General features: G+C 49.0%; 1 protein-coding gene across 6 annotated transcripts in view; it reads left to right on the top strand.

Moving 5' to 3' along the window:
• Positions 1 to 15,404, top strand: part of CYSLTR1 (cysteinyl leukotriene receptor 1) — a 95,379-nt gene extending 79,975 nt beyond the window's left edge. For 2 of the 6 annotated variants that reach the window (XM_054075501.1, XM_054075500.1), the window contains exons 2-4: positions 5,835 to 5,958; positions 10,864 to 11,029; positions 13,688 to 15,404. In XM_054075501.1, the coding sequence (XP_053931476.1) occupies positions 5,945 to 5,958; positions 10,864 to 11,029; positions 13,688 to 14,752 (1,245 nt within the window). In that variant the 5' untranslated portion in view covers positions 5,835 to 5,944 and the 3' untranslated portion in view covers positions 14,753 to 15,404. Of the gene's footprint in view, positions 1 to 3,341; positions 5,959 to 8,327; positions 9,366 to 10,424; positions 10,491 to 10,863; positions 11,030 to 13,687 lie in introns of those variants that run through there. The other 4 variants (XM_054075503.1, XM_054075499.1, XM_054075502.1 and 1 more) reach the window with 4 other exon arrangements.
• Positions 15,405 to 15,648: the final 244 nt, after the last annotated feature.

Genomic DNA, 15,648 nt, shown 5'->3' with positions numbered 1-15,648 from the left:
CTTTATTAATCTCAGCCCGTTAGTTAAGCACAAGCATAGCTGGTTTATTTCAGTATTCCAATGACCAAAAAAGGCCAGTTTTCGTGATGTTTAATGATATTCAGAGAGCAAGCATCAGCCATAAATCTTGCAGACATGGGCAGGCAGCTCTCCTGAGAAGACACTGGCATTCGCTGTGGGGTTTTGTGCCAGTCTAGGGTCAGAAGTAGCTACTGAGCCTGACGTTGCGAAGCCAACATGATTTTTGATGCATAAACAGCCACAGTAAACGGATAAAATTGTGCCGTGTGCTTTAAATCCACACATACTTGGAGTGTTGCGAATTTGAACCCAAAGCCTCGTAAAAATACTCCAGGGAGCTCATAGAAGGTGCTTCTTGGAACTTGGAAGTTTACTGGAAGAGCCTAAAAAGGCATTTCTTGCAACATGAGCACATCTCAGTTTTTGCAACATCTCTGGTGGTATCTGCTGGACGGGGCATGTTATTTGTCACCTCTGGTAGGGGAATTTTTCTCTTCCAGAGTTGTTTTTCATCAGTTGGAAGCAGACATATCTTCATATTTTAAACACTGTTGAGTTTTGACTCGGAGTCAATATTGCCATAGAGCCAGGACTTTAATTGCTGCTGTGCTGAATTTGAGGTCAACTCTAAGGAATCGGATTGCGGCGTGTTCGTGTCTGGCACCCTCAGTCTGAGCCCAACGCTGTGGCTTTTCTTAGAAGTGACTGACCAAGGACTACAGCCTGTGCCGTGGGTTGCTCCCAGCCTCCACCACCACACAGACTACCACCGCATTTTAATCACTCTTTTGATTATCAGTGATCACAAAGGGGATGATCTTGTGCGTGATTTTATTGTTTTAGGATAAAAATTTTCACTGGCAAGAAATACCCCTGATTTACCCAGTTGGAACTCAGAAGCTTTGGTAATAAAGAGAATTAAGATCTAATTCTGAAAAAGATTAATCAGTTGGTGCAGTTGCTGTTTCATGCTTCATACAGGGAGTCCCATCTTACACCCTTCTCTTGGCATTCCTTTTAATTCAAAGTTGTTCTGATTTGATTGTTGTATTGACTCAACGCATCCGGCTGCAAAAGAGGAAGACAAATGGGAATTATATTGAATGACTTTTGGGCTGCATCTCCAGAGCTGGAAGGTCACTTACTGCTGATGGTTGTCCTCTTCACCCAGGGAGATCTTGCAGGTGAGCGTGTCTTGGGCTGGGAGCTGATCAGATGCTGTGGTCGCTTGGGTAGGCGAGAGCAGCAGTTACAGAAATGGATGCCTGCGAGCTGTAAATTGGACCACTGTGGGCAGGAGGTGGCCTGCGTGGTGTGAACTGGAGCAGAAGAGCACGCTGGTAGACAGGAAAGCATTGGTCCTTCACTGTAAGCATGTTGGGCAATGCATGTCAGCAGATGGGAGGGACATCATCTGGGAGCAGGAAAGGAGAAAGAGCCTGAGACACTGTCTGAAAGAGGAAGAACAATGGCTTAAAGTCTTAAAAGCAGTTAAATAGCTGAAAACGTCCGAAATCAAACCCAAAATTTTAATACAGTTCACCGAATCTACCAGCCAGAGGTTTGTGATGTGGTTTAGAAATGCCCAGGCAAGAGGGGGGGAAAGGGAACACCCAACAGTCAGGTTAACGCCAGGAAGAGAGAATGATTATTGAAGCGATACTTCAGGTTAGAACTGGAAATAATAGTACTCAGTTTAAATAAAAAGGCTATTTGACAGTAAACCTTGGAATAGCTCCGTGACAGAGAGGGGTCCCAAGCAGATTTGTTTGCAGGAACTGAAGCAGCATATGCAAACGTGCAGAATGTGTTTGTGCTGAAGCCGATGGGTAACGTTTGGATGCTGAGGTTTTAAGGGAGAACACCCTTTTCCCAGGGCTGCTCCTTTTTTCTCTGTGGGAAGCAGGAGTACCAGCAAGAGAAAAGCGAATCCCATGATTTTTGCTTGGACTTGAAAAGTTAACGTTTGCCTGAGAACCAGCAGAGCAACTTTTCCAAGAAACTCTTTTATTACTTTTTAATATTCCCAGCCTGTGCCTGCCAAAACATTTTTGCCTTGTAAACTAGAGGAGAAATGAATCTGGAGCTGCGCAAGGTCTGATGCGGTGCTGGGAAACGGAACCACCCCAGTAAAACTGCCTCCAGCGCGGCCCTGGGTGTGCGCTGGGCTGGGGCTGAGCCGGACCTGGGGTTTAGTCCCAGTCTTCGAGCTGGTGCGGAGCAACCCTGGTGCCCTCCCCAGTCCTATCCACAAATTGGGAGGAACTGGAAGTACTTCATCCTGCAAAACGTGGGTTTGGTAGGCACAGTAGTAAAGATGACTTGTTTCCTGCATGAAATACAGTAAAACACATCAAGGGCAATAAATCAGCTCTGACTGCAGAGTGCCTGTTTTGATCAGCGGTTAAAACTCATCATTAATTTTACTGCTGTCTGTGGCTGTTATTTAGGCAGCTTCCAGTGCACTTTTTACTTCCTAATCACCAGGAGTTGTTTCTTGCCTGTCCTTTATTCTCCATCTATTATCAGCCTGAGAAAGGAGTTTGTTTGTTTGTTTGTTTCCCCCAAGGAGCCCAACTGAAAAAACATGTAATTGGCTTAAATGGGCTTAAAAGCATCATTAATTCTTTCCACCAGAGGAAAAGAATATCAAAGTGCAAATGTTTAATGTGCATTTCAAAATATTGAGGATCTCATAACACGATAAAGAGGGGAGGAAAAAAGGCTTTGGAAAGATACAGCACCACAGGTGTGAGAAGAAATTGTTAGTTGTGAAACTACAACAGTCTGTGATTAGTGTGAATGTAGTGAGTAGTGAAAATATCCCGATATGTGGGTTACACTGGCAAAGTCTCATGTGGTTTGTAGCTATTTCACCTCCCAGGCAGAGAGGCTGGGCACGCGCTGCCTACGAGGGGCTGAGCCGAGGGTCTTCACTCCAATCTAACCAAGCCAAGGAGAGTCCTTGTGGTTTCTGCTGGGCTGGGTGATCGTTGTGGGTCCCTTCCAACTGAACTTTTCTATTCTAAAGCATATTTGCAGCATCTTCTGCGTGTGCTCTGCAGAGGACAATTTGAGCGTGTGTATGAAACAGAGCTCACACTCGGTTGGAAGAAGGACGCTCCTCATTCCATCACTGGAGCAGCAGTATCTACCATTGCAGACAATGGAAAGGTCTCCTGCGTTGCCTGTCCGTGTAGGTGGTTTGTGTGGAATCTGGTATCATGTACCTGTGCCTCGCAGTGCTCGCTGAGCACCCGCGGAGCATTAGCAGCCTGTCACTATTACCGTGCTCAGGACCAAGAGGTGATGCTCTCTGCTGGGAGTCCCAGGCAGTTACACAGGGAGCTCAGCAAGGAGGAGCATAAGGGAAAGTGCCATCCTCTATAGTCCTTTTTTCTCCTGTTTTAGAGACTTTCTTAGAGCTACATCTATATACCTGACGTATTTGGTTCACTCGGTAGAAGCAAAAATCAACTTTTCATCCTGTAGGCAGCATCAATGCACAAAATAGTTGAATTATGGCAGAAAAAACAGTTGCATCCCTCTCCAGGGAGGGGGACTGGGTTGGTTTGTTTCTAAAGAATGCACCCAATTCTCAGCACATCAGATAAGAGCTGCAGAGAGCAGCAGGTTAGAGAATTGAAGAGCTTGATGCCCAGTGGGAGGAAGGTGCTTTTGGATCTGATCAGAAGACCCTGGCTGGCCTGGAGCAGGCACGTCGTTAGGGGTCTGAGACTGTGTTTAAATAAATCCATGTGGAAAGCATGGAACAGAGGCATGGGACGTCTTGAATAGTGGATAACAACTGAACAAGCGCAGGAGCAACTTGTCTCCCTGGCCAAGAACATGAATTGTTTTGAGGTCGTTTCCACCAGTGACACTTGGGAAATAAGAAGATGCAATTATCAGAGTCCAAACTTCCCCTATTCCGTAGAACTGCCCGGTGATATTGTCCAGGGTCTGTTCTGGAAGCAGAAATACAGAACTGTTGGAGGTGGACACCAGTAGCTGTAACAGCCTCTTGTCTTAGTCTGGGATGTGAACACAGCCCACTGAAGTAGGTCAGAGTCAGAAGCTGAGATCAGAGGGCAGACACTGTGGATGTAGATATTCAGGATATAGGTATTCATCCAAGTCTGCCACATAAAGTGCTGTGGCCAGTGCAAATTAAAAAGAGAAGTGTCAAATGAAACAGGAGCGACCGCTTACGCTGGACCCGTGGCCAGTGCAGGGTCACGGGGCAGATCTCTGTGGCAGAAGCCGTTCTTTAGGTGACACACCATAAACCATCACGCGCTGCCACAATAGGGCCCTGGCTCCTCACCACGAGCCCCACCTTTAGCCCCAAAATATTCCAATCCCTGGCAATCTGGAACATCTTGGGTGGAGTGCGTGTAAAGCTTCTGAGAGCCAGAAGAGCAGACTAGTGAAGGGCAGGGGTTCCATCCTGATGGGTCTTCCTTAAGAAAAGCCTCGGGGACAAGCCAGTTGAGATGGAAGCGGTCAGCGGAGACAGCAATCTTGTTCAAATAAGAGCAGATGAACTCCATCTCTGATGTTCCGTGGTAATTTACTTGACTTGCATTACATCATAGATAATCATCTGGCCACTCTCAAATACATAACAGCAGCGTGGATTGATGGATGTGCTGGATAAATACGGGCCTATATAATCAGAACGTGTCTCTGTTATCAATGTGGAGGTTCAGCAATGTGCACCAATTCACCTCTCCATTTAGATTTTGAAAAATTTCCAAGTGGTACAAACCTCAGAATAATTCTGATGCCAAAAATTCACGTGTTTTCATGATGTTTATTGTATTTCCATTCCAAAAAGAGCAAGCTATCTTGCATACAACTATTTCTGGCTTTGTGGGTTACTTTCCAAAAGAAGATTAAAACAGAATTTCTCCATGAGAAATATTTTCTTGTGTACTGATGAATTTTCCAGAGTTTACTTTGCTTTCTTCCAGAGAAAAAGGACCCCAATAGTTTATGTAATGAGAATCCTCTGCTATTCTAAAATGAGTTCTGGAGAATTAAAAAGCTACTTTACTGTTGCAGGGGAACTGTAGGGGAAAAAAAATATAAAATCTCCGATGGCTATTTTTAAAAAGTGTGTGTCAGGAGAATTTTTGTATTAAAACAAAGCAATAAATCCTGTGTCACATTCTGAAACAAAGCCAGAAAATCGAAGCACAACCTTTTGCCAGCTTGAAAGCGAGTGCTGGTTCAGATTACCTGGATGGACTCTGATCCAGTGGGAGGTGTCCCTGCCCGTGGCAGGGGTTGGAACTGGATGATCTTTAAGGTCCCTTCCATCCCAAACTATTACGTGATTCTGACTCCCAGCAAGGCAGATTCTGAAGCCTGAAGTCACTGCTGGCCTGCAGAGACACCCCCACACCCCCAATTCCAGTCTAAGGGCCAATAACTTGGAGAATTTTCCAGCTCCTGATAAAGCTCCCAGGAATGGGAAAGTTCTGTCACTTTTGCACACAAATGCCATCCACAAAGCACCAGTGAGTGTTTCTCGTTTCTTGTCTGCATTGTGACTTGTGAAATAAGGGAGATGCGCGCAAAGCAAGCTATCGCTCGCCCATCTCCTGCACCACTCGCTTTACACGTACACAACAGGAAGGGGAAGTAGCAATTGGCTCTATCAGTACAGCATCTCCTGGCAGTGTGGCTGTTCTTTTTATTACAGGTTGAGATGTTGGAACCATAAAACCCCTCAAAGGGGAACCCAGCTTTTCATGCCAGCAGCCCAAAAGTCTTCATAATTTCTTTAACTTTTCTCTTTTCCAAAGTGGTTATCCATGCAAGGGACTGAGGACGCTGACCTGCACTGGGAATCCTTGCCTGCCGTGGAGCACAGCGAGATCTGGAGGTGTTCAACAGCAGGTAAAGCCAATCCGTAATGCCTACAGAAAGGTAAAACTTCAAATCTTGTATTTTACAGACACATATGTAGTGTTCTTGTACAATCATCCAGTTGCTGGTTCTCATGGCTTGCTGAGTTTCTCCATCAGCTGAACCACAGTGAAAGCACATCTCTAGGTCCTTGTCTGGAGTTTTGGCCTGATGAGAGCATCCTTTCATTTTGCACAGGGTGAAAGGATCAGAGCAGGTTAAAGGGTCCCTAAAAGCCCTGCTTCAGAAGTTTTCCCTAGAGGAAAATGCTGCACTCACTGCTCTTAAAGACCTCAACAAGGTGTGAAGGCAGCGTGGATCAGCCTGGGGTAGAGTGGAGATGAACTCAGCTACACCGTGAAGCACCCTGGGGAGGCTGCGTCAGTGCCAGCACCCCGTACCCTTCCCAGTACTTCTGTGGTGCGTCCACACACTGCTCCACTTCTCAGAAAAGGCAGCACAAACTCATACCTTTTGGTTTGCATTTTGAGTGAAAACCACATGAACCCTTTCTTTGCGGCAGAAGTGTTGTTCCCTGGATGATGTCTTCTTGTACCTGTGAAAGAATAACGTAATTCTCCAAACATTCAGGCTAACAATGATAGGATTGTCTGAATGCTATCCTTGCAGTCACTTCTGGTATTGATTTATTTCATTCATGTCAGGAGATTAAGTGCTTTACTCTAAAAAACGCTAACTAGAGGCAGTGCTGAAGATGTTCTACCATCTCACTCAGCTTTGCATCTTTCCTCAGTCCTTGTTTCCACTGGAGCTAATTAAAAGTGTTGTATTTGCAGTAGGATATGACCAACAGCTTCGTGATGGGCCTTGAGCAGTCTGATCCAGTGGGAGGTGTCCCTGCCCTTGGCAGGGGGACAGAACTGGATGATCTTTAAGGTCCCTTCCAACCCAAACCGTTCTACAAGTCTATGATCTGAGACACAACGAGGGCTGAGATATTCTTCACAGGAAGTTCTCTAGCTCCATTCTTCTCCCACAGATATGAGGGAAACAGGGAGCTTCATGGGTCTTCCATGGCTGGGGTGGAGCAGCTTCTCATAGCTGTCAGTTAAAGACCACACATGTCAACATCAGTCCCTAAAAAACAAGTGGACGATGGGGTCAGAGCTGGAACTGCGACATCTGGTCTCTGTCCTGGGTCCAAGGAACAAATGGCAGCAAATCCTATGGAATTGAGGTGGCAATAAGGGACGGTCCTCTGGAGAAACAGGTCCTGCTCCATGAGGGCCCTAAAGTGAGAACAGAGCAGAAAATGGATTGCATATCTTTGGCAAGAAGTAGAAATTGCTTTTCCAAATAAGGCCTCGCATCTGTGAGCTTGATGAAGGAGGAGGCACGCAGATATACCCATCTGCCTCTGGCCACCGATCCCACCATTTCTCTGTGTGGTCTTCTGCCCTGCGCACACGCTGACTCGGCCAACCTGGGGGCTGACTCCAGATCTGCCACCACTCGGAAACAAAGGGCACAAACGGAAGCAAAAGCCACTGGTTTCAGAATGACTGTGGGCTGTTGGGCACCAAGGCGTGGAAACTGTTGCATAAGAAAGACTCCTCCTCTCACGCTTGAGCAACACCTCCAAATCTTCCATTTCCCTTTGACTTTCCCATCCCTCTGCAATCGGAATGCTCCCCGTACCTGCTAGATGTAGGGCCACCATGGCAGTGCACTCCACTTGTTAGCCCATGCTAAAAGCTTTCTGTGCCCCATTCATAGGTTTTTTTCACTTCCTTTCTTTGTGTGCTTTATTTCATTGCCATCAAGGGAAGGATGTGTCCAGGATGAGGAGTCCTCCTTCTGTGGAGCACAGGGACCACAGCTACGCAGGTCCAGGCTGGGGCTGGCCCGAGGTCAGAGCAGGCAGAGCTGCTCAGGTCTCCATCCCCCATCGTAGGCATCACCATGGTCGGGCTTTTCTCTACAAAGTAGATCTGGCAGATGACATTGTCACCAGTCATTCCACCCCGGTGTCACCCAGTTCACCCTGTGGCAAATAACTCTGAGCAAGTCTGAACTGAAGTTGCGATTACCACCCTTTTCACATGAAATTCAAAGAGAAACAGCTTATTTTAGGAAGTCCCAAGAGAGGAAAGAAACTGCAACATATTGAAAGGATGTTTGCTTTATCATGAAATGCTGTCTGTCTGATTCCTCCTTCTTAAACAGCTACTGTGAAGCAGCTGCCAAAGCTGGGGAGCTTTGTCATTCAGGCTGCAAACTATTTTGATGTTTAGGGAAGTTGCTTGGAACTGTAGCAGAAAAGGAAGAATTAAATTGGATTTGAAAGGGTTGCTATGACATTTAATGAAGGGCTCAGCATCTCAGAGTCTGGTGTCTGACTGGGTCTGCAAGCGCAGGGAGAGAAGGCAGTGGAGGGCCAGGCAGTGCTAAGGCAGCTCAGCTTAACTCTAAAGCACAATTGGGCTTTTTTGAGGTTTGCATGGTCCTGGACAGATATCCCAAGCCCCTAACCCTCAATTGTGCCTTATCTCATTGTCCTGTGAAAAGGGAATTGGACTGATTTACAGTCTAAGCATCAAATTGCTCTTATTAAGCCCTAAAAGAACAAATCTCCAGCCTCCAGATGTCTACCCAGCCATTAAAATTTGTGGAGTTAATTAACAATCACCTTTGCGGGAGGAAAATTCTTTCCCAGAAGCAAAAGGTATTTTGTGTAGGTAATAGGTGAAATGCCAGATGAGCTGATGCCTCCAACAGAGTCACCGCACGCAGAGATCTGCTGACACAGGGGAAGTGCCAGCCATTAGCATCGTCTTGGTGGCCGCATCACTCTGCTTTCTAGAGTGCTCTGAAATGCACTCCCCTTCCTTCGCCCTCCTCTGGGTATCTCCTCTGTCCATGCCTGGCCTTTGCATGCACACGTTCTTGTGGCCATCTCCTCCATCCTTTGAGTGGCCCCTCCCAATTCCTTGTCCAACCTACCCTGTATCGTCTTCTTGAGACTTTGAATTGTCCGTCCCTGCGCTGCGTTAGCTCAGGTTGGACGTACAGGAAGGCTCTAACAAACCAAGCAGGGGAAGAAGAGTGAGGAGGTGACCCAATGAGGTGTGCGAGGGACACCACGCTGATTGCGCTTCCCTCCTTTGTCTTTGAGTCAGCATCAGTGGCCTGAAGATCTTCCCTTGCACAAACTAGGGGAGCAGAGCTGTCACGGCCTGTCCCACCAAGCAGTGCTGGCCATTCCCAAGGGTCACCCACAGCCCTGCAGCCGAGGAGGTCTGCTTTGTCCTCTCTTCAGGTGCCAGGTCTACATGCCACGGATCCAGCCTTTCCCTGGAGCGTAGAAGCCCCTGTAGTGCGTAGAGGTGTTGGGTTGGCCACTCTCCAGCCACCCATCCTGAAGGACAGTAGGTTTCATCGAGCTCCTCCTGGTGCAGATACATTCAGTGAGTACCCCAGTCCTGCTCCCATCAAATACCGCGTGTCTTTTTGGCCCCACTATACCACAGCCGCAGTTTGACCTTCTCTTAGGAGTCTAGTGAGAAAATCCTCCTCACACCAAGTCTCTGACTCTTCTGCCAGCTCATCTGGAGCAGCAGCAGCCTCCTCCATCCCACATCAACCTTAGTCTGACCTTGAAACTAGAAATCTCCCTGTTCCTGAGAGTAAAGGGTAGTAAAGAAAAGAAGAAGGAACAACAGAGAAAAAAAAAAAACCCAACAAAAAAACCCCTGTGCAGCAAAAAGCAGAAGGAATAGTAAAAAAAGGTACCAGAAAAAAAGCAGAAGGGATGGCAGAATGGAGTAATACCAAAATGTGTGCCATGACTTAAACAAACTACAGTACAGGTTCAAAGCATAGGAGATGGTGGGTGATGCAGTGCGTTGCCCAGTCTTGGAAGCTCTTGGACCTCCATCCTTGAAAGTCTTCAAGACCGGGTGGGATAAAGCACTGAGCAACCTGTCCTGACCTGGTTTGAGCAGAAAAGAAGGGTCCAGGAGACCTCAGAGCAGCTTCCAGTACAAAAAGAAGCTGGGGAGGGGCATTTTACCAGGGCATGGAGAGATGTGATGAGGAGGAATGGCTTTAAATTGGAAGGGGGAAGATTTAGATCAGATATTAGGAAGAAATTCTTCACGCTGAGGGTGGGGAGGCCCTGGCCCAGGGTGCCCAGAGCAGTGGTGGCTGCCCCATCCCTGGAGGGGTTCCAGGCCAGGTTGGATGGGGCTCGGAGCCCCTGATCCAGCGGGAGGTGTCCCTGCCCATGGCAGGGGTGGGACTGGATGGGCTTTGAGGTCCAACCGACCCCATCCCGTGTTCCGATGACTCTGAGCCGCGGGTGCCCTGCCCCAGCGGGGCTCTGCCGCTGCTCTCGGGGCTCTGCGCTGGACGCGGCACCCGCGCAGCCCCCGGCGGTGCGGCGGAGGACACGGCTCGCCCCGGGGGGAGCGGCAGCCCCGCAGCCCGCGGGGGAACCGGGGGGGGGGGGGGAACGGGGGACACCGGTCTCCGCCCCGGGGCGGGGCAGGGCTTTAAGGGCGGCCGAGGGGCCGCGGGGGCGAGCGGCGGCCGTGAGTGCTGCGGGGACGGGGACGGGGACGGGGACGGGGACGGGGACGGGGAGAGGGAAAGGGAGAGGGAGATGGGAATGGGAACGGGGAGAGGAAGATCGGGATGGGGATGGGGATGCGGGTGGAGGTGGGGATGGGGATGGTGAGAGAGTTGGTGATGGAGGGGACGAGGATAGAGATGGGGCTGAGGGGTGTGGATGGGACGGGTCGGGTTCGGCTCCCCAAGAGCCGCGGCGGTGCCGGTCCCTCCGGGTTCTGCCCCCCCCCGCAGGTGCCGGTGCCCCCCGGGCTCTCCATCCCCGGGGTCCCCCAGAGCTGCTCCGTTCCCCGCTCACCAGCTGGGTTCCTCATCACCCCCTGTTCCCTTTCCTAGGTCCGACCTCGCCCCCGGGGAGCTGCTGTGGGCGAAGAGCCGCTCCGGGGCAGCTCCTGTGCCCCCCTCACACCGCACTCAGCCCGCAGCGGAGCCCGGAGCTTTCCCGAGGAGCAGTGATGCTTTCCAGCCCGGCCTGAGGCGAGCGGCGCTCCCCTCTTTGGTGGTATGCTTTTAATTGTGTTATCAGTTGTGCCATAATCTACTTGTGAGCAGCTACAAACCCAGCTGGGCAGTAGGAGGCTTGAAGAGGAGCAGCTGTGCAGGGGTTTGCTGTCTGGGATGCTTTCTCACTGCTCCTCACGCACATTCCCGAGGAGCTGGAGCCACCAGCACGTAAATAAATGGTTCAGTGAACTACAGCTGTACAAATAAAAAGTTGCAAAAGTGATACTTATCTGCAGTTCACAGTGTGAAGCTGTTCTAAAGCCTCGGCTAGGAGATGTGTTTTGTGCTTTACAGATGCCTTTGCCAGCGTGGAGCTCTCTTTACATTAGCTTTCTGCTTCAATGTTATAAACATCATTGTTTTCCTTTTGGTGATGAAAGACATTTGAAGTTGGTTTTAGAAATATGGAATATAGACAAATACTTCATGCGGTTGTTCATTATCTGCTGATGTCTTTGAGAACAGCAGCTGAAAGGCTGAAATTTAGTCCCTGCAGGAAGCTAGAAGTTTGTGTACACACAAACAAGCGGAGCAATTAAATAAGGAAGTTTATCTAACGGGTGGAGGTATTTACCAGTGTGTCCTGGTTATCCATAGGCAGGATGGCTAAACTGGCTGAAGGGAGGAGTGATGGCAGCGGCAGGAAGGCAGCGGTGCCTTCTGCAGGCACACATCACTTGTGCCCTCTCAAAAGGCACTCAGAATCCTGACTCCAAAGGTGCCGTTGGGAGACGCGGGTGCTGCCCGCGCTGCCCCGATCCCCCAGTGTTCCTGGGCATTTCTCCGTCTGCCATCTCTTCCCTTCTCTGAGTGTTACATCCTATCACTACTTTTCGGGCAAACAGCTTTCTTTATTCTCTGGGTTGGCCACCCAGCCCAGTTTGTCCCATTTTCCACTCCCCCTTTCTACTGCTCACATCTGCCCAGAGGTGCAGACAGAGGAGCGCAAGCCTCCAGCTTCTTAATCACAAACCTCTTGGTTGTGGGGGTTTGTAACGTATGAGAAAGAGCTGCCTTGCAAGTACAGCGATTTTATCTGTGTGAGTTTTGATAAGATCACTGTGCTGCTGATCTCCGTGCACTCTTGCAGATCCCCATGCGAGGCATGAACGCAGTAGTAAGGATAACGGTAGCAAGAGCTCCATCACCCACGTCAGATTATCTAGGCAGATACAAACAAGGAATGAAGGTCATACAGCTTTTTTCAGAGCACTGCGCTACCAAGGAATTGGTTAAAACCAGACCAAAGTTACATCAAGCTTACTGTTATCCCTATCTTGGAGATGTTATGATATTATTGAGTTTGCTGTTTTCATAATTTGAACCTCAAGCCTGAAGTGAAGACCTCAGGCAAGCAAGGGTGCCAGTGGTGTGGGCTGAAGCTCGATCTCCTGGCCTCTTGCAGGGGACCCAGGGCTCAGTCTCTCCTGCCCCAGGCAGCAGCTTGGTGTCCCTGGCTTGTCCTCACAGAGGAGGGGCAGCTGGAGCCAGAGAAGCTCAGCGAGACCCACTCTGGGCTTTCTGTTGTGTGTTCGAGGAGCTCAGGCTCGTCCACGCCGCAGCTGAGGTCTGGGTTCTGCCTCCACCAAGAGGTCGCACTTGTGGTGCCAGGAGAGGACGTGGCTGCAAATGCGCTGCCTCCTTCTTATCAACGGGTTATGGGTGATGAGCATCGCTAGATAAGCGCCATTTACACAAGCTAAGGTGAACTGTGAGTGATGTGTGGCTTTTGACAGAGCCCTGTAGAGCCGTGTTGAGTCTTGGCTGCCTCTTCTGCCCCAAGCCCCTCCGCAGTCACGTGGTGGGTTTCTCCTGCACCCTTGTGTGTTCATAAACAGCTCAAGGGGAACAAACGTCTCCTCTTCTGTCAGGCTTTGCCTCCTCTGCTGTCTGTGCCACCTCGCTGATAGCTGCTGAGCTTTAATCTAATTTGTACCTTACAGATAAGAAAAAGATTGTTTTAAAAGCATAAACTCCCAAATAACTGAAACGTAACTGAAACTCAGAAGCCTTGAGCACCCCAGCATGGTTCTGAATTCCCAGTAAATCCTGGAGGAGACAGGGACTCAACCCTAATGCTGCCACACTATGGATAAAAAAATGTATCATTTAACATCAATTTTGAGCACACATGTGTGGTGTGGGTTCTCATGACTGATTTTGTCGCTGCTGTTGCTTTCATCATTGTTAATCGAAGTGCTGTTATGTGTCTATGTGTATCCTGTGGTTCTGGTCATCGGGGTTTTACTTGGTCTAAATATTCTGGTCGTTAGGGACCAGATCTGGTCTTTATATTTAAATTGCTTGGTGCTATTGCCACCCACATTATTCCCCTCTCTCGTTTTAAGGGGTTGCTCCCTTAGCCTGTGAGAAGTTAGAGCTTTTCTTCAGTGATTCAGTAGGAGCAGGATGCTGCCAGCACTGAGGGCTTATGAAAAGATGGCTCATCTTTACATCGCTAGTTGTTGGTACCAGGTTAAGAGAGCAGGCTGCAGGTGGTGGTTACAGTAACACAGGTCTGCACGGACCCACATCCCCTCCTAGCTGCCCTCTTCTTTACAAGAGAGATGATGGGCATCCTACTTAATATTGACGTTTTATTTTTGTGTGCTGCTTTACACAACTCACCTGTGCTTTTCACCACGCTCATCGCCAGGTGGGATCAGTGCCTCAGCTCGGCAACATGACAGCGCTGTTTGATAACCTGTCGTGCCATCACTCCATCGATGATTTCCGAAACAGAGTCTACTCCACGCTCTACTCCATGATCAGCATTATGGGCTTTGTCGGCAATGGCGTTGTGCTGTATGTCCTCATAAAAACATACCGGCAGAAGACAGCCTTCCAGGTGTACATGCTGAACCTTGCCGTGTCTGACTTCCTCTGTGTCTGCACCTTGCCCCTGCGTGTCATCTACTACGTCCACAATGGGAACTGGTTCTTCAGTGACTTCCTATGCAGGATCAGCTCGTACGCGTTGTATGTCAACCTGTATTGCAGCATTTTTTTCATGACAGCAATGAGCTTCTTCCGTTGCATAGCCATCGTCTTTCCAGTCCAGCACATCAATCTGGTAACGGAAAAGAAGGCTAAGTTTGTCTGCATCGGCATCTGGATTTTTGTCACCCTGACAAGTACCCCTTTTCTGCAAAACGGGACATACGAACATGGCAACAAGACCAAGTGCTTTGAACCCCCCGAAGACTCTGAGAAGACAAATCTAGTGGTGGTCCTGGATTTTATCGCACTATTTGTGGGCTTCATTTTTCCCTTTGTTGTCATAACTCTCTGCTACACCATGATCATAAGGACCTTACTGAAAAATTCCTTGAAGAAGAATCAAGCAAACCGCAGGAAGGCAGTCTGGATGATCATCATCGTGACGGCCACTTTCCTGGTCAGCTTCACCCCATACCACATTCTGCGTACAGTCCACCTCCACGTGCTGCGGCTGAAGAACGCCACCTGCGAGGATGCCATATACCTACAGAAATCGGTCGTGGTAACGCTTCCCTTGGCAGCTTCCAACTGCTGCTTTGACCCACTTCTCTACTTCTTCTCAGGGGGCAATTTTCGGAAGAGGCTTACCACGTTTAGGAAGGCTTCTTCCTCCAGCTTAACGCAAGCCTTCAGGAAAAAGTTTTCCGTCAAAGACAAAGATGAGGAACCCTTTGGAGAAAGCCAAAGGGAGAATGAAAAGGCATCTGTGGTGCCCTCATAAGGGGCTAGATCATCCCCTAAGATCTCAGCTGGGCAACGGAGATCTCTGAACTCTTCTAGGAGAGGTGATGGAGGCTTGCAAGCCTTCATCACAATTGGATATATAATAATAACAGCAGATGGTCCCTGATTTATGTGACTTAGGGATGGTACAGCCACCACCAGGGATGGTACAGCCACCACCAGGGATGGCCAGCCTCTCACCCAGGAGCACTGCTTGGACAAGTGCAGGCACCTAGCATGGAGGAGCTACCGCCAGCACCAGAAAACTGAGCATAAACAAACTCTTCAAAGCCTGTATTTGAGCATTTGCTTTGTTACGCAACTCTACAAAGAGTTCCCTCAACTCTGGGTCGGTGGGAAATGTAAACGCACCACACTCAGGAAAATACTGACAAATAGAGGGCAGAGTTTCACTGAGTCTTCAAACAGTGGCTAAACTATTGACATAGCAGAGGCCAGGATAATTCCTGCCCTACTCCCAGATGCTTCTGCTTTGGATTTCAGTTTTATGAAACACGCATTATGTGTGTAAGACTTGCAGAGCGGTGCCGGGGTCTGCAAATCGGGGAACTCGGGCTTGAGCCCCTCTCCCACGCGGAACTTTGGACACGCTCTCAGGGGCAGCACTTCATGTGTTCCTAGAAGAATCTTGTCTGGCAGCACTTCATGTGTTCCTAGAAGAATCTTGTCTGCAGGAGCAGTGTTAAAACTGTGGTATCCGAGTGTGCGTTTCAGTGGGACTGATCCTGTAAGTGGTGGCTCTGGGATCTGGATCACCACTGCAGTTCTTTAGGGGACTTCATCTAAAAGTAGAGCTGTGGGCGTGCAGGTCTGGGGCAGGATCAGACCCGCCCTTCTGAGCTATTGCCCAAGGCTTCGAAAAAATAATTCACA

The sequence above is a fragment of the Cuculus canorus genome, chromosome 10 (genome assembly GCF_017976375.1).
Source record: "Cuculus canorus isolate bCucCan1 chromosome 10, bCucCan1.pri, whole genome shotgun sequence".
Classification (NCBI taxonomy): Eukaryota; Metazoa; Chordata; class Aves; order Cuculiformes; family Cuculidae; genus Cuculus; species Cuculus canorus.
The sequence above is the reverse complement of the archived record's forward strand: the minus strand, read 5'-3'. Positions and strand labels throughout refer to the sequence as shown.